Consider the following 24,381-nt stretch of genomic DNA (forward strand, 5'->3'; position numbering starts at 1 on the left):
CCATTTGCCTGTGCGTGGAAGGTGGCTCGTGTCGTCAGAACCTGAGTATCAGATCCGTGAATGTATTGTAATCGCCCTGTAACGTGAACGTCAATGGTGCCAAACTGGTCAGGTTAATGGATATTTTCAGTTACTGGGAGGAAAATCACAAGACTCTTCACGTGTGTTTTCCAGCTGAGCCATCGCTTCCGTCCACAGGTCTTGTTGCGTGTTTCTGGTTCTGACCTTTCCTAATCCCGCATCGAAACCATCCCCCTCCCTGGAGCCTTCGCCGCAGCCTAGGTCCCTGGTTCTCAGCGGCAGAAACCTGAGATCATCTGTGCGTCTTCTCTGTCCCCACCCTGTCCATCTTGTAAGCCAACAAGTGTAGTGTGGATTGCGCTTTTTTAAAAAATACATTTATTTATTTTTGAGAGACAGAGAGCACAAGTGGGGAGGGGCAGAGAGAGAGAGAGAGAGAGAGAGAGGGACACACACACAGAATCCGAAGCAGGCTCCAGGCTCTGAGCTGTCAGCATAGAGCCCGACGCGGAGCTTGAACCCGTGAACTGCAAGATCATGACCTGACCCAAAGTCGGACACTTAACCGACTGAGCCACCCAGGCGCCCTGGATTGTGCTTTTTAAGTGTCTGCCCAGTGTGTTTTCTCACTCAGGCTCAGTGGCATTGCCTGGACTGTGTAGTCTCTTAACTGGTCCCACCTTTACAAAGAGTCTTGCTCTCTTCTGATCTGTCCTTACCATTGTCTCCAGGCTGCACAAATCCATGCAGGTGGCTCCCTCCAAGGAAAAGCATCATTGGCTCGCCACGGTCTGCAGGAGAAAATGAAAGTCTTGAGTTTTGCAGACTAATAAACCTCTCTGTCATCTGTCATCCACCTCCCACGCTAGCTTCGTCTACCCCGGTTCCCCTCACCTCGCGCCTCAGCATACCACACTCACGGTCCCTAGAACTGGCTCGCCTTTCTGCAGCCCCCTGCATGGTTGGGCACACAGTCTTCAGTAAGTCTGTCTTCTCTTCAGTTGGAGATAGGAGTGTATGGACTTCCTTCTCTGCCTACTCTTGACTGTGATTTGTGTTCTTTCGTAGGGAAAATGTCAAACTTGATACATTCATTATAGATTCAAGAATTAGGTGATATCTGAAATTAGAATCCGAATTTGAATGAGAAGATACTTATTTCAGGGGCGCCTGGGTGGCTCGGTCGGTTAAGCTTCCACTCTTGGTTTTGGCTCACGTTCCGATCTCATGGTTCATGGGTTCGAGCCCTGCGTTGGGCTCCACACTGATGGTGTGGAGCCTCCTTGGGATTCTCTCTCTTCCCCTCTCTCTCCCCCTCCCCAGAGATTTCTCTCTCTCAAAATAAATAAACTTAATATATATTATTTTGTCCCCCTGTTTGATGAGTAAATCTCTTCTCTGGCACCTCTATCTATTGGTTAAGCTCAGATTGCTGTTAGGACAGTGAGCTCATTATGTCTACCAAAAAACTTATTTCATTTCCAGAAAACCATGAAAAATGTGTTAGCACAAAAAAAATTTTTTTTTATATACATAGCTTTTACCTACCAATGCTAGTTCTCGATCTCGGTTTCGGATGGAACAAGTCTGGTCTTTATTGTGATGATCCTTCAGATATTTGAAGACAATTACACTCTCTTCCTTCTGGTCTCCTTTTCTCCTTGTTAATACCCCCAATTATATCACATATTCCTCTTACCTCAGGGTGTCAATTCTCTCTACCTTTCTGGGGACTCTAGCTGGCTCCAGGATGACTGTGAATTTATGTGTTGCCCAGCTTGTCCAGCCCAGAGGAACTTTTGGGCCTGCTCTGTCAGTTGCTGTCATGCCTACTGGTGCAGCCTGAGAGCCCTTTGTCAACACATACAGACCATCTGCTGAGGTCATCCCTTCTTTCTCCTGAACGGCACCCATCATGTGTTCCTAGCATCCATTCTGTTGCATGTTGGTTGAAAGTCGAAAACGTACATTCAGTCCTTGTATAATTGTATTTCTGACTGAAAGTTTTATCCCTGTTGAGTTTCTTCTCGTTAGAGAAGGTCTTTTTGTGAATCCTGATTCTCCTCATGTGAGATGTCCAATATGTGAGATCTCCTCCTCATGTTTTTGTGACCCTAAGTTTATGCTGTTGATGAAATTAAAATAGGATGAGGGGTGCCTGGGTGGCTCTGTCTGTTAAGTGTCCAACTTCAGCTCAGGTCATCATCTCCTGGTTTGTGGGTTCGAGTCCCGCATCGGGCTCTGTTCTGAGAGCTCGGAGCCTGGAGCCTGCTTCAGATTCTGTGTCTCCCTCTCTCTCTGTCCCTCCCCCTCTCACTCTCTGTCTCTGCAGACTAAGAAATAAACATTAAAAACATTTTTTTTTAATTTAAAATAGGATGAGCTGGCTCCTGTGAGAATCAGCTGAAATAAGAGACAGAATTCCCTAACGCAGTGAATGGCTTGGAGAAGGTTCTCAGCAAAGGCCAGATCCTTTCTTGCCCCTGTCCTCATGCCTTTTCTGTCTCCACTCTGTGGCTGCTGCCATCAAGATGTGGGTGTGCTGTGACCCAGAGAGGTCTGGGTCCCTTATTACTTTCAGTAGAAGAGAGAGTGTGGGATTATAGTATCGTCCAATCATAATTCCATCTCTCTTGGCACCTAGGAACAGTTTTTGTGGTTATTTTTTCTATTTTAATTATACTCTACAATTTCTAGAAATACGGATTGCAAGGCACTATGATTTAAAATTTAAATAACACAGGGCACCTGGGTGGCTCAGTCAGTTAAGCATCCAACTTTGGCTCAGGTCATGATCTCATGGTTCATGAGTTCGAGCCCTGCACCGGGCTCTGTGCTGACAGCTCAGAGCCTGGAGCCTACTTCGGATTCTGTGTCTCCCTCTCTCTCTCTGTCCCTCCCCCGCTCATGCTGTGTCTCTGTTTCTCTCAAAATAAAAAAAAGAAACAAACATTTTTAAAAAAGGAAATAAAATTTAAATAACAGACTTTCAGCAGAGGGTCTGTGAAAAATCCCTTTCACAATTGTAGATACGCACCCTCGAAGCTGTGTCTTTCTTAGGGTACGGTGGCCTTCAGGAATCTCAGGTAAGAACGTGAGAATGAGAGTTAGGATATGTAAGTCCCATTTGCTTCCCATAAGAAGGAAGAGGCTCTCTGTGAGTGGGGATAGGGGTGCCAGACCTCAAAAAGGGGATTTTCCGGAGAGTCTCCAGTAGGCCACTTAACTATGTGTTCCTGTTTCCTCAGCTGTCATGTGGGTAAAATAAGATGTAGCTAGGGGTGTTGTGAGAACGAAAGACGTGACATGTAAATCACTTTCTGTGGTTTCAGGCACGTAGCGGAGACTCGATGAACATCAGTCTCTTTTCTCCTGCTGCTGAAACCACAGTGCCTTTGCACTGCGCAGACAGTGGGCGGGGCGGGGGGGGGCGAGGTTGCCTGCTCAGAAGACTGACAGCTTTTCGTGGCTTTTGTGAACTGCTGACGTTACATGAGGTGTTGCTTCTTTTCAAAGGCTCAACTGCTCTAGGAGAGCCAAACATTTATGAAATAGTAAATTTTAAGAATTAGGGGGAAAGATCACATAGTAAATGCTAGGTACCTTTCCCCTGTTAGTTTTAGTGTTTCTGTGTGTGGACACAGGTCATTTGGGAGACTTGACTTTAAAATGAAAAATAATTTTTTTTAAGTTTATTTATTTTTGAGAGAGCGAGTGAGAGAGTGAGCATGAGTTGGGAAGGAGCAGAGAGAGAGAGAGAGAGAGAATCCCAAGCAGGCTCTGTGCTGTTAGCATGGAGCCCGACGTGGGGCTCGATCTCACAGACCTGAGCTGAAATCAAGCGTTGAATGCTTAAGCGACTGAACCACCCAGGCGCTCCTAAAATGAAAACTTTTTATTTATTTTTTTTTAATTTTTTTTTAATGTTTATTTATTTTTGAGACAGAGAGAGACAGAGCATGAACAGGGGAGGGGCAGAGAGAGAGGGAGACACAGAATCTGAAACGGGCTCCAGGCTCTGAGCTGTCAGCACAGAGCCCGACACGGGGCTCGAACTCGCGGACCGTGAGATCATGACCTGAGCCGAAGTCGGCCGCTTAACCGACTGAGCCACCCAGGCGCCCCTAAAATGAAAACTTTTTAAAAGGTAGATGGAATAAAGAAGCAAGCAAGCACTTTTTTTTTTAAATCATTTCTTTTTTTAAAAATTATTTATTCATTAAAATAATTTTTTTTAAGTTTATTTATTTAGAGGGAGAGAGTACATGTGTCCACATGGGGCAGAGGGAGAGAGAGACAGAATCTCAAGGAGGCACCATGCTCCACGCGGAGCCCAGTGTGGCACTCAGGCTCACAAACCGTGAAATCATGACCTGAGTCAAAACCAAGAACCAGACCCTTAACTGAGCCCCCCAGGCACCCTGCAAATTCTTCATTCTTAAGTTATTTTACTTTAGATGCAGATCTGGGGGTGGATGGGAAGAGGTCTTGTAACAAGGCCCAGAATCCCCATGTCGTTGAAGTTCCTTCTTCTGCACGTGGGACCTGTGTGTTTTTGCTTTGCTGCCTCTAACAGCAGTCGTCATAAAAATAATAGTGACACTATCTTGCATTTACACAACACTTCTAAGTTGATCTTGTTCTTACAGTTTTTCAAAAGTTAAAGATAACATTTTCATGTAAATAATTTTCAACTCATTAAGGCAGTGTTCATGGGGTTTCTTATGTTTTTGTTTTTTGGGTTTTTTTTCTTCTTTTTTCTTTTTTTTTTTTTTATTATTCTCGAATGACTTGGTGTTTTAGATACTACACGTGGGACTACTGAGTAGGGAACCCAGGTGTGGTTCTCAGGATCCTTCTGCTCTATGCCCAGGTAACTCTCTGCTGTGTCTGTGAGAGCACCTTCTCCTGTTACCCAATCCTGTGCTCCAGGAAGACGGAACCACTCCTGCCCAGTCCCACAATATGTAATGATTTTTCCAGTGATCTCTGCAGAGGCTCCTTCCTTGGTGGGAATGCAGTCTGCCACATTCCTGTCTGCTGGCATTTCCAGCACAGTTTGAGTCAGCTCGGCAGAGCATTCCCTGGTAACCTCGGCTCCTAAGGGATATTGCTCACAATACTGTTAACCCTTCATGTTGCCTGTGACCCATGGTCTCTGATATGTACTTGTGAACCTGCCTTGTTTACATCACTGGACTCTGCATTTCTCAAGATTAAGTACTGGGGCCTGGTTTCATTCATCTTTACATTTCTGGATCCTAGTGCTTAGCAGGGGGCTTTGCGTATTCCAGGACATCACTGAGCATTTTATGAGTTGAAGGGCATATTCGAAGGCGGTGGGGGAGAATTTGCCTTGTGCCTGGCTCCAGTAATTCTAACACCATCCCTCAAAAGTAGGCTAAGTGTCTAGTAGAATAACTTTGGTTCACTGTTTCATAAACATCTGCGTACCTGTTATGTATCAAGCATCGTGCCAGATTGGACAAGACAAGGCACAGCCTTTCAGTAATCAATTTATATCAATACGTGCAATGTAGCATTTGCTCAGCCTGTGAGCAGCAGAACTGTGGTTAAAATCCCAGTCTGATCACCCAGAACCCAGCGAGCCAAGATGCTTCCAGAACAGAAACACTAGCTATGTTGAGTGACATCTCCTCAAGAGAGCAAAACAAGAGCCTTGCCCTGCCTATTATTCGAAGACGCTGTTAAATCAAACCGTTTTTGTTTCCTTTGCAAACTAGGTCCTTCAGAAGCTTGGGAAAGCTGATGAGACAAAAGATGAGCAGTTTGAAGAATATGTCCAGAACTTCAAGCGGCAAGAGGTGAGTACAGTTTTCTAGTGTTCGGAGGGAGAAATGGGTTGACTGTGTCTGTGAACTTCTTTCTTTGGGGTTGGTGTGCCAACCTGGGGGGTGGCACTGCTGATTCTGTAGGCTTTCTTGTGATGGGCGAATGAAGAGGCAGGAGGCACTACAGGAAGAAGCTTTGTGCTTCAGTCGTAATCTCAGGAGATGAAGACGTTGCTGGTCTGGAGCTCTTCGATACAGATTATCGATCTAAAGGAAAGATGCTGTTCGTGGTGATTTAGAGTATTGGTATAGTATTAGAGAAACAGTAGTTCAGATACCTCCCGCACAATTATTTCAGTTGTTGCATGCTTCAAGATCATGCATTCTCAAGAGGGATTATATCTCCCCCAAGAGGGTGGAAAATGGTTCTTTGTGGGTGAAAAAACCAGTGTATATCACATAAATAGATACATAGTGTATCTGTGGTATTGAAATTTCATGGGGGTATGTGATGAGGAAAAATAGGTCTAAAATAGCTCCTTAAGGGAGATGATAATGAGGAAAAAGGTTGAGAAACATGATTAGATTTGTGCTATTCCTTCCTTTTTTTTTAAGTTTATTTATTTATTTTGAGAGACAGACAGAGAGCAGGGGAGGGGCAGAGAGGGAGAGAGAGAGAATCCCAAGCAGGCTCCATGCTTTCAGCGCAGAGCCTGATATAGGGCTCGAACTCACGAACGGTGAGATCACCACCTGGGCTGAAACCAAGAGTTGGATGCTTAACCAGCTGAGCCACCCAGGCTCCCCTGTGGTGTTTGTTCTTTTAATGGGCTGCATAAAGACACATGCATAAAGAAACAAACTCTTAGAAAATTATCTGTGTATATCTCTAAGGCTTGGATAAGAATGGACAGAATATCCATTGGATATCTGGACAGAATATCACTCTTTAGAGAGCATGCATGAGGGTCAAGGTGGGGGAAGGTACACGTGGGGCCATCTGCAGTTAGAAGCCTCCCATATGGAGATCATACTAGCCATGGGGTGGGAGGAAGGCTGCACCACCAGATTCTGGAAAATGGGGTTTGGACATGGGGATGATGTGAGGACACAGCTTTATTTTCCTGGTGTCACTGGAGCTACCAGTGTCCCCAGGATGTTGTGGCCTTGGGGATGACGACAGTCAGTAATGTCAGATCATCACAGGTTTCTTTTTTATTTTTTAATGTTTATTTTTCAGAGAGAGAGAGAGAGAGAGAGCGCGAGCGAGCACAAATGGGGGAGGGGCAGAGAGAGATGGGAACAGAGGATGAGAAGTGGGCTCCTTGCTGACAGCAGAGAGCCCAATGCAGGGCTTGAACTCATGAACCTGAGATCATGACCTGAGCTGAAGTCGGACAGTTAATCGACTGAGCCACCCAGGCGCCCCGATCATCACAGGTTTCATTTTGTCCCCTTTGTTCCTGTTTGCAGATCTCAAATTGCAGAGATTTCTTTCTTCCATGTGTGTACCCGAGCACCCACTGTTTGTCTCCCTGCATCCATGCTATTTTTGTCCCTCACCAACACAGGTGGTAAAAATCCAGCACGTATGGAGCCAGGTAGACCAGTCTCCATCAGAACGCATTCCTGAAGGCCTCCAATTTTATCCCAAGACTAAGCATTGACATGTGCAGAGAGACAGATACTCCGTTTACTGTGATAGCCATCTTGTTCTGTCTGAAAGTGACGATGGAGAGAAGGGAGTTGGAGAAGAAAGCCATGGGAGACAAATAGAGCATATCCACAGAGAGCTTTGCATTCATGAAGGTAGAAGAGACAGTTCTATAGCAATCTTGGATCTAGGCCCATAGACTATGTTGGCCTCCAGTCTCCTCCAGGAGAACAGATTCTCCACGTCTCCTTATGTTCTTATGCTGTGAGTTCTTGTACGTTTCTCCCTTGCACTTGGATCACACTCAGACACAGCACCATCTGGATTGCAGTGACTTCCTGCAGAAAAGATGATCAGTCACTGCCCTGTTGCTTTGTAGGGTGATCCCGAATACCTGCTTTAAGGGATTGGAGTTAGAAAGAAGTGATTCAGGTTTATAGATGTACCTGTCTGAGGATTTACACTCTACCCTTTGAAACTTCGTCTTCCTTTCGGGGGTGTCCCCGTGGAGCTGATTAGGTCTCTGCTCTTGGATTTTTTCCTGTATCACTCTTATGGTGTCTTGATGCAGTTAGCGTCCCAGAAGGCTAACCTTGGGAAGCATCAAGTTCAGGAATGCATTCATGACTAGGAAGCACTTTGTATTTTCCAATTACAGTGAATTCTTATTGGCCCTTTTTTGGACTTTGTTGAGCGGGCCAGGTGAGAATTATTTTTTGTCTAAACCACTAAAGGAAAGTACAGTTGGTCACATCATCTGCTCCATCGGTTACGTGCCACTAGCATCAGCAGTGTGAGGTGACCGTGCAATGCTGCTGTGTCTTCCACTCCCATCACAAGATATACATTTTCTTAAACAGGTACTTTCTTTTAAAAAAATGTTTAGTGGGGCAGCTGGGTGGCTCGGTCGGTTAAGCATCTGACTTCAGCTCAGGTCACGATCTCATGGTCCGTGAGTTTGAGCCCCGTGTCGGGTTCTGTGCTGACCGCTCGGAGCCTGGAGCCTGCTTCAGATCCTGTGTCCCCCTCTCTCTCTCTGCCCCTCTCCCGCTCTGTCTCTCTCTCTGTCTCTCAAAAGTAAACATTAACAAGAAATACTTACTTAGTTTTGAGAGACGGCGGGGGCAGAGGATCTGAAGCAGGCTCTGTGCTGACAGCAGAGATTTTTAAATGTTATAGACAAAATCATATGCTATCAATTCTTGAAGACCTTGGTCCTTTGTAGAATATTAGCAGATTTCAAGATCTGGGTAAAACTTCAAAATCTGGGGAAGTTTGAACAAGCAATTCTACCTTATAAGAGTGAAACAATTACGTTGGAAATACAGAAATGGTATTACTCAAAGAGTATCTTAACCCCCTCTGTCTCCCTTTGAAAACAGTTTTGCATCAAAAACATCTTACATTTGCACATACTCATTTTGATGGCTTTTTTTTGTTTTCATCAGAAAAAATAAGTTTATAGTCATTTTAGTGCAATAAGGAGGGATGGTACCTTAATCCTGTCCGTATACTAGAAGGAGAGAAGAATACGCTGAGAAAGGTGTTTCTACATATACTTGTGTAGAAACTTTAACCTAGAAAGATGGATCTACTAAGATTGTGGCATCTCTATGAGACCTAGTACTTTTAATGTTAACATAATGGCAAATCATTACTTTAATGGTAGAAGGCATCATCTAAAGGCGACAGACTCTGAGGATATTATCTGACCCAGGAAATCAAGATTTCATGTTTTTTTCTGTGATAATATGTTTTTCAAATCCGAAAAGATACTACTTAGGGTATAAAATGAACTATATTTGTATTTGTGCACTATAGTATGGTAACTTCATCATGCTTAATTAGTACTTAATCCAGAGTAGATTATTCTAGAATATTCTAGAAAGTATTCAAACATTTTTGGGCTCTGATGATCTTACTTTTAAATTCCCTGTAGTAAAATTCTGAAAGTCCTCATAATGATTGATGTATGCCCTGATCCTTCATGTTGGAAACAAAGGTGGCATCAGGGTCTGTGTTTGAACTCAAGCTTGAAGCTTAGCCTTTATCTTATTCCAACCCCAGGTTTTTCTTTTTGATCACAAACGTCTTTTCCTAAAAGGTGGTTTTTGTTAGACTGAGAGCATGGGTGAAGGGTCTGTGTACAACTGTCTCGGTTGTCCATTGGGTTTCCCCATTGCTGTGCTTTTCATGGTCCAGATTTCCTAAACTACTCAACTGGGGCCAGGAGGAAAGGGAGAGAAGGGGGAGAGCAAAAGGGAATAGAGTGAACTCTGCAGAGAGCTTGGGATTTTCCATGATGACGAGTACCAAAAAGAGCAAGAATTATAGAAATCTATCCAGCAGCAAGAACAAAATCTGACTTCCACATGTCCTCCCCAAAGTGTTTTTTTTCCCTTCCTTTTTATTTTGCCTGTCTTACCAAATCTGCTAATGAGTAGCAGAATTGACTGGTGTGAACATCGCCTACTTTCATCTGGCTGCCTGCTGCCGATTGTGTTAATGAGCAGAGAGAAGGTCCCAGAGAGGAAAGAAGGTCCTTGGCCTTTCTCCCTCCTTCTTGCTAATAAACTTGCCATTAAAATGCCATGCTTATGGCAACTGTGCTAACTGCAACAAGAATTGAATAACTTAGGGGCTGTGTGGGCTCAGGTTACCAACTCTTTGGTCACATTTCAGTGAGTACAGCTGTGAGCACCCAACTGGACTTACAGCCCAAGAATAATACTTCAATATTCCAATTAGTATTCATTATTGTTATTATTCCAATTATTAGAATCATCCAGTGACTGAAAGCTGGAGTCGTGTCTTCTCCTTACTAATCTCTTCTCAGCACAGGGGACCTGTGTGGCTGCTTTCATCCTTTTATGTCTACGGGATCGAGTGCTTTGCACATAAGCTTTAAAAATACTTGTCCTACATCCCCAAAGGCAAGGGAATTAAAAGCAAAAATGAACTACTGGGACCTTATGAAGATAAAAAGCTTCTGCACAGCAAAGGAAACAACCAACAAAACTAAAAGGCAACCAACGGAATGGGAAAAGATATTTGCAAATGACATATCGGACAAAGGGCTAGTATCCAAAATCTATAAAGAGCTCACCGAACTCCACACCCGAAAAACAAATAACCCAGTGAAGAAATGGGCAGAAAACATGAATAGACACTTCTCTAAAGAAGACATCCGGATGGCCAAGGCACATGAAAAGATGCTCAACGTCGCTCCCCATCAGGGAAATACAAATCAAAACCACACTCAGATATCACTCATGCCAGTCAGAGTGGCCAAAATGAACAAATCAGGAGACTATAGATGCCGGAGAGGATGTAGAGAAACGGGAACCCTCTTGCACTGTTGGTGGGAATGCAAATTGGTGCACCCACTCTGGAAAGCAGTGTGGAGGTTCCTCAAAAAAATAAAAATAGACCTACCCTATGACCCAGCAATAGCACTGCTAGGAATTTACCCAAGGGATACAGGAGTACTGATGCATAGGGGCACTTGTACCCCAATATTTATAGCAGCACTCTCAACACTAGCCAAATTATGGAAAGAGCCGAAATGTCCATCAACTGATGGATGGATAAAGAAATTGTGGTTTATATACACAATGGAGTACTACGTGACAATGAGAAAGAATGAAATATGGCCCTTTGTAGCAACGTGGATGGAACTGGAGAGTGTGATGCTAAGTGAAATAAGCCATACAGAGAAAGACAGATACCATATGGTTTCACTCTTATGTGGATCCTGAGAAACTTAACAGAAACCCATGGGGGAGGGGAAGGAAAAAAAAGGAGGTTAGAGTGGGAGAGAGCCAAAGCATAAGAGACTCTTAAAAACTGAGAACAGGGGCGCCTGGGTGGCGCAGTCGGTTAAGCGTCCGACTTCAGCCAGATCACGATCTCGCGGTCCGTGAGTTCGAGCCCCGCGTCAGGCTCTGGGCTGATGGCTCGGAGCCTGGAGCCTGTTTCTGATTCTGTGTCTCCCTCTCTCTCTGCCCCTCCCCCGTTCATGCTCTGTCTCTCTCTGTCCCAAAAATAAATAAAAAAATGTTGAAAAAAAAAAAATTTAAAACTGAGAACAAACTGAGGGTTGATGGGGGGTGGGAGGGAGGGGAGGGTGGGTGATGGGTATTGAGGAGGGCACCTTTTGGGATGAGCACTGGGTGCTGTATGGAAACCAATTTGACAATAAACTTCATATATTGAAAAAAAAATAACTTGTCCTACCTAGGGCATCTGGGTGGCTCAGTCGGTTGAGTGTCCAACTTTGGCTCACCCATGATCTCCTGGTTCCGGGGTTCGAGCCCCACATTGGGCTCTGTGCTGACAGCTCAGGGTTTGGATTCTGTGTCTCCCTCTCTCTCTGCCCCTCCTTTGCTCGTGCTCTGTCTCTCAAAAATAAATAAACATTAAAAAATTAAAAAAAAAAACAAAAAACACTTGTTCAACCTAAAGCTGAACCTAGTGACAGGAATGATCATTTTGAGCACTCTCTTAGAGCATGTTTTTATTTCAGGGATGGAAAAGATGTTGAATATTTGAATTTTTGCAAGCAGTCTCATGACATTTTTTAATACATATGCATATAAGTAATTAAAAATAAAACTTAACAGAATAGAAGTTTTTAAAAATGTAAATACAAATATACTCCCACAGTGTGTTAATGTGTGAATAAAATTTTTATTTATGGCAAATTGCATTTACATTTGGAAAATTTTTGCAATTTTCTTGAACACATAGGCCCAGCAGTTACCTTAGAGTTATTTCTTTTTACTACAGATAACCATGATCTGAATATGTTAGTGTGTCCACCTTTTATTTATGTATTTATTTTAACTGTTTATTTATTTTGGGGGAGAGAGCAAACACAGGTGCAAGTGGAGGCGGTGCAGAGAGAAAGAAAGGAGAGAATTCTAAGCTCTGTGCTGTCGCCTTAGAGCCTGGCTTGGGCTTGATCCCATGAACTGTGAGATCATGACCTGAGCTGAGATCAAGAGTCAGACACTTAACCAACTGAGCCGCCCAGGGGCCCCTGGGTATCCACCTTTTATGCTAACAGTGACCTTTCCTCTGAAGTAACCACTGCCCTGATTAAATGTGAGCCCATCCATCTGTCTGGGGTAATGATCCAATTCTAAAGGACAGCATCCTACCTCAGAGTGTGGAGAACCTCAGCCAGCCTACAGAGCCTCCCGTCCGGTCATCAGACCTTCTGGGTTTTGAGTAAAAACTTCAAGCGGTGAGTTTTGTGTCCACCAGAGCAGCAGTTTTCAAACTTCAGCTGCATCAGAATCACCCAGAAGGCCTCAGGACAGCACAGATTGCTGTGCCCCACCCCTGAGCTGCTGATTCAGTAAGTCTGGGGTAAGGCCTAGAAATGTGCATTTCTGACAGGTTCCCAGGAGATGCAAGTGAGGCTGTTCCGGGCAACAAATTGAGGACCTGTGCTTTGTTTCTATTCATATACTTTTTTTCAACCACTTCCTCTGATGAGTTCTTGAAGCTTCTAACCCTGTGTTTGATATCTATTTTAGTATCTTTATGACAAAAGACGGCTAGAGATTTGGTGGCCATGCCCAGAATTATCTGTGACCTGCGTAACTGAGGTCTACTGAGAGGATCTTATCTCTAGCGGGCACGATTTGGGGTACAGGGGCAGAGTTCCCTTCTTCCCATGGCTGTTGATCCTGGAAACTGTATGCCTTGTGAAAATACAGGTGCCCCTGCAAGAGAAAAAATATGTGCTGCTCAGACCTTAATCAGGATGAGTTTAATAAGGCTTTTTTTCCCTAGATACTCAGGCTCAATAGGAGAAAGTATAGAAAGTATCAGAACTCTAGATACAGGATCCTGAGAAGAAATGAAGAGTTCTTATTGGTGGTGGGGCAGGGAGGGGTGTCAAATGCAGCGAATATAAGGCCTTGAAAATAAAATCTTTCAAGCAGCTGAAGCAATGCTGGCAGGGAAATTTATGGCATTACATACTTACGTTGGAAACAAAGAAAGGAAACAAATCAGTGATCTAAGTTCCAACCTTAAGAAACTAGAAAAAGATGAACAAAATAAACCCAGAGCAAGCAGAAGGAAGGAAATACAAAAGAGCAGAAATCAATGAGAGTGAAAATCGAAAGCAATAGAGAAAATAAATGAAATAAAAAACTGGTTCTCCAAAAAAATTAATACATTTGATAAATCTTCAGCACAACTGAACCCCCAAATAGACTCAAATCATCAATATCAGGAATGAAACAAATGGTATCACTATAGATCCTATAGCCAGTAAAAGGACAACAAGGAAATACTGTGAAGAGATTTTAATTAATTAATTTATTTTTAGCAGGGACGGGAGAGAAGCGTCACCCAAGAGAATGACATATGCAAAAGCCAGAAGTTCAGGAGAAAACCACCTTTGAAAAATGGCGTATGATTTAATAATATTAATGCTAAGAGCTGAGTCAGGTGCGTGAGGGTGGAGATGAGCTGGCCAAATAAATGGGCGTGTAAATCTGTAACACAGTGTCAGTAAATCAAACCTAGCAATATAAAAAGAATTATAAGCATGACCAAGTAGGATCTATTCAAAATATATAAGGCTGGTTTAACATATCAAAATCAATCAGTGTAATCCACCATATAAACAATGTAAGGAAGAAAAAACCTTATGATCATACTAATTGAAGTAGAAAAAATATGTGACAAAATCTAACACTCATTTGTAATGAAAATGCACAGCAATTTAGGAATAGAGGGGAATTACCTCAACTTGATAAACAGTATATACAAAATAATTAAGTCTCACACTATACTTAATAGCAGAAGACTGAATGCTTTTCCCTTAAGATTGGGAACAAGTCAAGGATGTCTGCACTCACCCATGCTGTCCAGTATAGAAATGGAAGTTCTAGCAAATATAATAAAGAAAGAAAAAGGAAATGCAAGGCACACAGATCAGAAAGAAGATATAAAACCGTCCATTTGCAGATACATTGTGTATATAGAAAATCCCAAGACTGCAACCAAAAACTCCTAGAACTTATAAGTGAGTTTAGCTGTGTCACAGGATACAAGATCAGCACCCCAAAATCAATCATACTTATATCCATTAGCAATGAACATGTGGAAATCAAAGATATATAAACATAGTAACATTCTAAAGAAAGAAAATATTTATGTACACACTTCACAAAATAGATACAGTATTTATATGCTGAAAATTACAATATGCTAATGAAAACTCAAAGAACTAAATAAATGAAAAGACATACCATGTTCATGGATTGGAAAGTTCAACATAGTAAATATGTAAATTATAACCAAATCGGTCTGTAGGTTTAATGAAATTTCATGTAATTCTTAGCAGCAGCTTTTTAAAAGACATACACAAGCTTATTCTAAAATTTATATGGAAGCATCCAGACCCTAGAATAGAGACAAGAATAAAGAGAGAAGAATCCATTCTATTTCAATATTAAATCCTCTTATATTGCTGCAGTTTGATATCAGCAGAAGGATAGATACATAAGTAATGGAACAGAACAGGTAGCCCAGAAATAGAGCCACACAAGTACACTCAACTGATTTTTGAAAAAGGTACAAAGGCAGTTCGATAGAGGAAAGAAAGTCTTTTCAATAAATGGTGTTGTAGTAATCGGACATCCATAGACAAAAAAATGAGCCTTGACCCAAACATACACCCTTACGTAAAATTTAACTCAGAATGAATCAAGAACTTAAATGTAAACATAAAGTTTTAAAACTTTTGGAAAAAAGAATAGGAGAAAATCTTCAGAATGTAGAACTTACCAAAGAGGTTTTTAGACTTGACTCCAAAAGCACAATCCAAAAAAGGAAAATTTGATGAGTTGGATCTCATCAAAACCAGAATCTTTTGCTCTATAAATGAACTGTTAAGAGAATAAAAAGATAGGTATCTGGAACATAGAAAGAACTCTCAAAACTCAGCAGCAAAAAGCACAAACAATCCAGTTAGAAAGTAGTCAAAAGATATGAATAGATATTTACTGAAGAGGATATCTGGATGGCAAATAAGCAATTCATAAAATGTTGAACCTAGGGGCACCTGGGTGGCTCAGTTGGTTAAGTGTCTGAACCTTGGTTTGGGCTCAGGTCATGATCTCACGGTTTGTGAGTTCAAGCCCCACATCGGGCTCTGTGCTGACAGTGCAGAGCCTGCTTGGGATTCTCTCTCTGCCTCTCTCTCTCTCTGCCCCTCCCTGACTTGCTCTCTCTGTCTCTCTCTCAAAAATAAATAAGTTAAAAAAAACAATGTTGAACATATATTTAGCCATCAGACAAATGAAAATTAAAATACAGTATCACTATATACCTCAGAAAGGCTAAAATAAAAATTAGTGATAATACTAAAGAACATCAAATGTTGTCAAGGATGTGGAGAAAATGAATTACTCATATCTCGGGTGAAATGATATAGCCACACTGGAAAACATTTTGACCATTTCTTTAAAAATTACAGCTATCATCTAACCCAACAACTGCGCTCTCACACATTTATCCCAGAGGAAAGAAAACTTAAGTTCATACAAAAACCTATACACAAATGCTTGTAGCAGTTTTATTTGTAATAGCCCTAAATTGGAAACATCCCAGATGTCCTTCAAGAAGTGAATGGTTAAACAGACTGTTGTATTTCCAGAGCGTGGAATATCACTCACCAATAAAAATGAAGTTACTGGTAGATGTAGTAGCCTGGATGAATCTCTAGAGAATTATGCCAAGTGAAAAAAAGGTTACATTTTATATGATTCCATTCGTAATATTTTGGCATGACCAAATGGCAGAAATGGAGGAAAGATTAGTGGTTGTCGGGGGTTAGGGATGGGAGAAGGGCGACGGGTGTGGTTATATTAAGTTAACACAGGTCATCCTTGTCCTGGTGGACCAGTTCTGTGTCCTAACTGTGACGATGGATACATGAAATTATACATGGGATAAGGTTGTATAGCACTAAATACACACATTTGCATGAGTACAAGTAAAAAGTAGGGGAATAGGACTGGTGGATTCTATCTATGTTTTGATATTGTTCTTACTATAGTTGTGCAACATCAAAACTGCGTACAGGATACAAAGGATCTCTGTATTTCTTTCTCCAACTCAATGTGACTGTGTATAATTATCTCCATAAAACTTTCTGGTGAGAAACATCCCCTTTCACACCTTTACCCAGAAAAAGTTTACTGCCTACTGCTTGTATCAGATAAAGGTGCTCTATGGTAAAAGCCAGAGACTCATACTGTTGTAGAGCTGAGGAGGGAACATAAATGAGTGAAGTACACAAGTAGTGAAACAGTGAGTGGTGAGGACTGGGTTGCATTATAGGATTCATAGGGTGTAAAAAAGCAGCTGTCAGCTCCAGCTCACATCTGTCACATGAGAATGTCACCCAGGTTGCCACATCTGATTTCCTAGAGAAGATCAAATCCATATTTTACATGGAATCTTCCCAATTGGTTTTGTATGTTTTATTTTTTTTAATTTTAAACTCACAAGAAGTTATAAAATGGTACACAGAACTGTTGTATACCCTCAGATTTCCCAATCACTTTATCATTCTGTCCATCCATCCATCCATCCATGCACATGTTGCTTATCTAGTATACAAAAAGGACACTCTCCTACAAAACCACAGCTAATCCATCAGAATTAGTGAATGACCATGAATCCCATATTACCACCTAATTCACAAACCCCAGATTTTGTCTATGGCAAAGCTTTTGATCTGAGAAAGACCCGGAGAAAGACCCGGTTAAGGGAATGAAAAGACAAGCTACAGACTGGGAGAAATTACTTGCAACATATTGTCCACTTATGTTCTTCAAGGTCTAGGGGCCACTCCAGGGTCATACTGACATTTACTTGTCAAGTCCCATTAGCTTCTTTAAATTTGGAGACATTCTTCAGTCTTTCGTTGTCTTTCATGATCTGCAGATTTTTGAAGAGTACAGAGCAGTGTTTATTTGTAGAATGTCCCTCGACTTAGGTTTGCCTGATAATCTCTCAGGATGAGCTTCATGTGATGCCTCCTGGCAGGATTTCTACAGAAGTGATGCTGTGTTCTTCCCAGTGCATGATTTCAGGATGCACATGATGTTGATTTTTGCCTTTACTTTGGATATCCACTTTTATCACTTGGTTAAAAAGAGGCTGCCTGCCAGGTTGCCCTAGTATTTAGTTTTAAATTAGTAAGTACCTAAGAAGTATTTTGTGGGGATACACTTTGAGACTCGGTAAATAACCTGTTCCTTCTGAAAATTTTCGCTACTACTTTTATCCGTTGAAGCTTCTTGTCTTAATCAGCTGTTACTCTAATGGTTGCTAAATGGTGATTCTCCCCGCCCCCTGCCCCAATTCCTTCAACACTTATTAGTTAGCATTCTACTCCTTGGTAAAATGTTCCTTCTCCTCTAATTATATTAGTATGGACATAGAGATTCCTATTTTATTCAGTGGGTTGTAATACATTATTATTAGTTGTTTTGCAGCACAATTGCCCTAAATTTGGCCAGTGGGAACTGCCAGTGGTGACTCCTGTGTCCTTTATACATGTCCCCATTCTTTGAGAACATTTTTTACTTTTTCTTTTCTTTTCTTTTTTTTTCTTTTTTCTTTTCCAGCTTCATGCTGTGCCTGTCCTCCCCAGCCTTCAATGAATGGTTTCTTTAAGGAGACGTGGTCTTTTTTTTTCCTAAGTCGAGAATGACATTTAGAAACCAAGACCTGAGTGCTGGGTATATTCTTTGCTTTTAGGGTATCGTGCTTCTATAAGTCTTCTAACTGGACAGAATAAACACACATAAACTTATTACACGCTCTCTGTATTTTTTCATCTCTCTGAAACCATGATATCTCCAATTACAATTCAATATCTCCTGCTTTGAGTCTTCCTTCTTTTCATATTGGTACCTCCTTCTTTGAGATGAGCCATCTGGCTTCCATTATTCCCAATATATATTTATTTGTGTGATACACTTTATGTAACCAGTCTCCAGACCATGTGGGCTAACTTCTCATTTCCTGTGTTGTACCAACCAAGAGTGTTCTCTGCTATTTGGCTGGGGCTGATTCACATCAGCCTGCACTTTGCCCCTCCTCTGTAATCTAGGATGGTTGGCCAAGACTCATCACCCACTTGGCACACCAGCAGAGCTTTTCCCCCTGCCCGGTGGTATGCCTGCCTGCTACGAGTGCTCTGTCCTGGCTTCTGGCACCTGACTTCTGACTGTTTCTCCCCTACCCCCACTAACTTTGGCCGTGCACCAGTGGAAATAACTCAATTATTAAATGTTGGCACTGATTCAATTTTATAATTGGGTCTATAAAAATATCCATGTCTATGGGATGACCTATGGGCTACATTATACCAAATATATAAGTATTGCTATACATGTAAGTATACTAAATAATAAGCATTATTAATGTCCTAAAGGAAAGGCAGCAGTTAATACAGTCTGTTAACTTATTGGACACTCTTTTTTTAGACTTGAATAGAATGACAGTTATCAGTTAAAAATATGTGGTTTGTTTGTATTGTCCCTAAAGAATAAAATGTGGTTCCTTTACATCTTATTAGGAATTTCTTATGAGAAGTGTAGTAAGACATTCACAGGGTGGTTAAAATTGACCCTAATTACCCTGGTTCCATTGTGGCCACAGAAGTAAGTCATGGAGGAATTCTCTATCCTGGGATGAGGGCTCACTCATTCCAGGGCACCTCTGGTACAAATCACAGGTTGATTATTTATATAACATTTTCCTCCTGTTGTCTGCTTTTAATACTTTCATTTAAAATAAACTTTATTCTAAAGAAATCATTTGTTCAGGGCCAGGGCCAACATGTTTAATTTATGTTAATGTAGAAATAGGAGGGCTCTTTAAGATTGCAGTGGCCAAACTATTTGAAATGCCATCATGACCTTCGTGAACGTTATTAGGTGTGGGATACGGGGCTAATTCTTCACATTCAATTTATTGCCCATTGGTTGATATCCTTTAGCAAAACATAACAAGGTTTAAATTGGATCAGACTTACCTTTGGGTCCTTTATATAATGGACAAGGCTGTCAAATGGAGGGAAAGGAAGTGTTTTGACGCTGGATGAGGACCTGTCAAGGTCTTATGTGGGCATGGTAGACCAGCAGGACAGAATTTTGGTGACCTTGCAGCAGAGTGTGTAAGAGAAGCTCCTACCAAAAGTCATGCCTTCTATGAAACCTGTCCAACAGAGAGTGAATAGTCTATAGAGCAAGAAAGCAGCATAGAAATGGGGCGGTGAAGGGGCGCCTGGGTGGCTCAGTCGGTTAAGCGGCCGACTTCGGCTGGGGTCATGATTTCGCGGTCTGCGAGTTCAAGCCCCGCGTCGGCCTCTGTGCTGCCAGCTCAGAGCCTGGAGCCTGTTTCAGATTCTGTGTCTCCCTCTCTCTGACCCTCCCTCGTTCGTGCTCTCTCTCTGTCTCAAAAATAAATAAACGTTTAAAAAATTTAAAAAAAAAAAGAAATGGGGTGGTGAAACTTTTTTTTCTTGAATGAAGTATAATAAAGCAAGAGTGATACGTGGAGTGGTGTGTTAATACTCAATCTGCACCTACCCAAAAACCTCTCTACCAGTAACTCTCTCTGTTCTTTAAAAACATGTCTGACTCCATGCGTACATTCTAACTCAGAAAAATCTCTGACCTGTCTGGAGTAAGTCCCTTAAGTGAGCCTTTTAAGAATATGTATTTGCACAACTTCGAGAAGATTCTGCTTGGTTAGTCTTTGTCTTTTTATTCCGTTTCCTGTTTTGTAGGGCATGAATTGGTTTTTGTTTTTGTTTTTAGGTTTGTTTATTTTGAGGGAGATAGAGAGTGCATGGGGGAGGGGCAGAGAGAGAGGGAGAGAGAGAGAATCCCAAGCAGCCTCCACACTCTCTCACGTTTTCTCACTAAACCTTTCTTTAGCCTTCCTCTGATTTTATCATACTGTTTCTTATAATATTTGATCACACTGTCCCTTATAGTATTTGGCAGAAACAGCCTATCAGTGATATAGATGGCAATTCTCTTTAGGTACCACATTAGGGAGGCTGGTTCGAATCCAGATGCTGTGGTGTAATGAAAGGCAGAAAGGAAGTTGGTAGAGTGAAGAGTTGGTGGCCTGTGTCTGATGGTGTCCTTTAGGGACTACACTGCTTACTTCCAAGCTCGTCTTCCAGTTCCCTCACTGCAAGCGCTTCCTTGGAATTGAACTGTCCTTGCCTGATCCGCCATCCCCATGTGTTCAAATCCCACTTTCCCTTACAGTCAACTTACAAGGTATTTCCTACCTGATGTCTTTCCAGTCTCCTCAGTCCACATCTCTCGTCCTCTGTATACTCCTGTAGTATATTTCTTTTGTACTTCATCTGATAACTCTTGTTCCATTTTTCTTATATAACAGCGTGTATGTCCTCATTACATTACAGAATATGTAAAGGAAGACATCCTGTCTTAGTCATTTAAAAAAATCTTCCATGCCTTCTGGCACCTATTAGGTACTTAGTAAGTATATCCTTCCTCTCACACATATTCTCTGTCTTCACTCTTTGTCTTGGATATTCTGTGCCTCCTTACCAATTCAATACCAAAGCCTCTCTTCACTGTCATTTACTTGACTTCTTTTATCTTCATTTTTGGCAGCAAAATAGCCCTTGGAGAATGTCTGATATGGCTTAGAGTTGATTATAACCTGGGTTATCAAGACTAGAACAAGGCTCTGGCCCCTTCCTGGATTCTGGAGCTGCCTTAGTTCTATGCTACTCCATAAATATCAGCTGGCACATATAATATTTTCAATCTTCCAAGAGCTTTGCATACATTTACTAATTTAATATAATAAGTCATCTTAATTATGCAGGAAGTTTTTCGGTCCTTGAATCCCAGTTACGTTCTCCAGTGTTAGCATTTTTTACAAGTATATTTTGGAGCAAGCTCACTCTTCTCTGGTAGGATGTTTTTACTGCAGAGCAGTAATATTTTGAAGTGATACTAGTTCATTGCTTCTGAGAAACTTTATTGTTGAGTCTTGTTGCTTGAATTTATACTGGGTTTTTCCATTAAAGTTTAAACTCCATGATTGCACAATACTCTGTAAGAGAATTGGTATGTGTCTGCATCTTTGGGAATAAAGTTTACCTAGAGATCCTTCTAGTTCCAGCTCTCCATAAGTTTCTGTGAGAATTCCGTAATATTGAAAACTATCTTACTGTGCAAATATTTTCCAACATTTAAAATGTTTTCTCTTAATATCAACTTTCAGGGAATTTTTGCAGGTTGCTTGATACATGATAGCATGTGGCTGCAGGTTCAGAACTATACTCTGTAACTACCTAGACATCCCTCTGTCTTACGTTTATTGAGTGTCTTCTTGTCAGGAATATACCCAGATCTTTGGGAAGCTTGAGTCAAGACAAAGGTCACTTGAGTGAAGACAAAGGTCCATGTTTGGATCTTATATTCCAAAACACGGGGATAGACAATAAAGAAAACATAAGAAATAAGCAGATTATATTGTTTTCTAGAAAATGATGAGAATTATAGAGAAAAAAGCCCCAGGTTTTCTTGTGCAAGTAGAGAGTATGTAGAGCAAGGTGAAGAGTATCAGGAGGTGTAGAGACAGCAAGTTTTCAAGTTTTGCTTTAAAGGGTTGCAGGTAAGGGGCACCTGGATGGCTCAGTTGGTTGGGTGGCAGATTTTGGCTCAGGTCATGATCCCACAGTTATGAGTTCGAGCCCCGCATTGGGCTCTGGTGCTGACAGCTCAGAGCCTGGACCCTGCTTCGGATTCTGTGTGTGTGTGTGTGTGTGTGTGTGTGTGTCTGTCCCTCCCCTGCTCATGCTCTGTCTCACTGTCCTTCAAAAATAAATAAACATTAAAAAAAATTTAAAGGGTTGCAAGTAAATAAAACTAACTTGGGGGAGGAAATGGGGTCAAGAGAACATTTTTCTTATGATGGCAAAATTCTAGGGATACTAATGGGACTCATTTAGTATAGAAGGAAAATGTGATGAATCACAGAGAAAGGGAGGAACAACAACTGACTCATGTCCTTGAGTAGGCAGTTGGAGATGGGCTCTAGTACACAATTGGAGGGATTGACATGAATTAGGAGCTGGACAGTTCACTGAAGACAATAGGTAAATATTTGTAACAGGCCAGAAAGAGCTTCCCCATGGATAAGTATATATCAAAAGCATTTCTGGGGCACCTGAGTGGCTCAGTTGGTTAAACATCTGACTCTTGATTTCGGCTCAGGTCATGATCTCATGGTTGTGGGTTTGAACCTCTCTTGGGGCTCTGCTCTGACAATGCAGAGCCTGCTTAGAATTCTGTCTCGCTCTCTCTCTACCCCTGCCCCCCCCCCACTGCCGCCTCTTTCTCAAAAAAGCATTTCCTGGCTGACTCAACACATCAATATTGAGTGTCTACTAAGCACAAGGCTTTGGAAAAAAAATAATAAACAAGTCAGTCATAGTTCTTGTCTTTGTCAAGCTGGTAGTCTAGTGTGCAAAAGTCTTCTTTCTTTATAAGCAGTTAAAATAGTACAAAGAAGACAAAGGGTTCTGAGGTGATATTCCTGTACTTCCATCGTGATGCATTTTGGTATCCTAGTCTCATCACTTAACATTAGCGCCCAAGTTTACTCTCACTCCAATTGGTATTCTTTGAAAAAGTGATTTCTATGCATTCCCACAATCCCATTGCCATCTAGACTCCCTGGGCTCAGTGGGTGTCTACTGGCTGTGACTGCCAGCCTCTCATTCTGTAATGCAGCTTGCATTGTGTGCTAAATATTCATGAAGTGGCTATATGCTCAGCTACAAGGCTCTTAGTTTAACTGATTTATATGTAGTACATCCACCGTGTGGCAAAAAGCAAGGGAATATAATCTGGCCACTAGTCCCCTAGTTAAGACTGTCAGCCTCCTGTATAATCTTGTTTTTATGGCAAAGAGGTGTTTTGTGTGTATAGTCTTGATTTAGATTCCTTGTTTGGTAAGTATGACCCATTGTGATTGCCAATACAACCGACTTCTATGGGAGGGAACAGAGAATGGAAATCTGTAGGTGTCAAAAGAATATATTGGCCCGTGCGCTTCAAATTCCCCTACATTTCTCTATAGTGTCTCTATTTACTGCATTTTGGACACATCCATTAGGCCTCTTCTACTGTGCTCATTGGCTTCATAGGAGCAAAAGGAGTCTGCTTGCTTCCTGTGACTATTAAGGGTGTTGCTGTCCATAGTGATAGAGGGGAGAAAGAAAACAAAAGCATTTCCTGGAAAACCTATCCATCTTTTATCCTCTTTACTCTTACTTGTTTTGTCACATCTGCAAGAATATCTCCTTAGTTATGGCATATGTAAATAAAAAGGTCTAGTTGAAACCTAACCAAAATCTGACCCAAACTGCAGACATTCCAAGGATCACTGTTTGTGCAGCTCCCTTTGGTGTCTGTTACCCATTTAAGAAATCACTTCTAGAGGAAGCTCTTTGTGTTATTACTTTGATCATTCCCTTCTGTCTATCCTGTGCTGTTACTTCTCTTTAATTGTGTTTTACTTGACTACATTAATTAACTGTGTCAGCTGGGGAGGGTTTCATACTCCATTCCTCAGCATCCAGTTAGAGACCAATTCCATATGTCTTCCTCTTCCCCTTGTGAAGTAAGCATATTACCTAGTTTGGATGTTCTCGAAATGATCCCCAGATTGACCGTATTGTTGTGGTAATGGGATGCAGAGAAGTAGAGAGATCTCTCATCTGAGCCCAGAAGACTGTCTGAAATGGCCTTGAAAATCTGCATAGACACGCTGCAATTGATTTTCAGGTTTGTGTCAGTATTATTGTTC

At 41.7% G+C, this 24,381-nt stretch overlaps 1 protein-coding gene across 2 annotated transcripts in view; it reads left to right on the forward strand.

Moving 5' to 3' along the window:
• AMPH (amphiphysin) overlaps positions 1-24,381 on the forward strand; it is a 248,068-nt gene that overhangs the window by 102,095 nt on the left and 121,592 nt on the right. For both annotated transcript variants that reach the window (XM_049642759.1, XM_049642761.1), the window contains exon 2: positions 5,766-5,846. In XM_049642759.1, the coding sequence (XP_049498716.1) occupies positions 5,766-5,846 (81 nt within the window). The remainder of the gene's footprint in view (positions 1-5,765; positions 5,847-24,381) is intronic.

The sequence above is a fragment of the Panthera uncia genome, chromosome A2 (assembly GCF_023721935.1).
Source record: "Panthera uncia isolate 11264 chromosome A2, Puncia_PCG_1.0, whole genome shotgun sequence".
Lineage (NCBI taxonomy): Eukaryota > Metazoa > Chordata > Mammalia > Carnivora > Felidae > Panthera > Panthera uncia.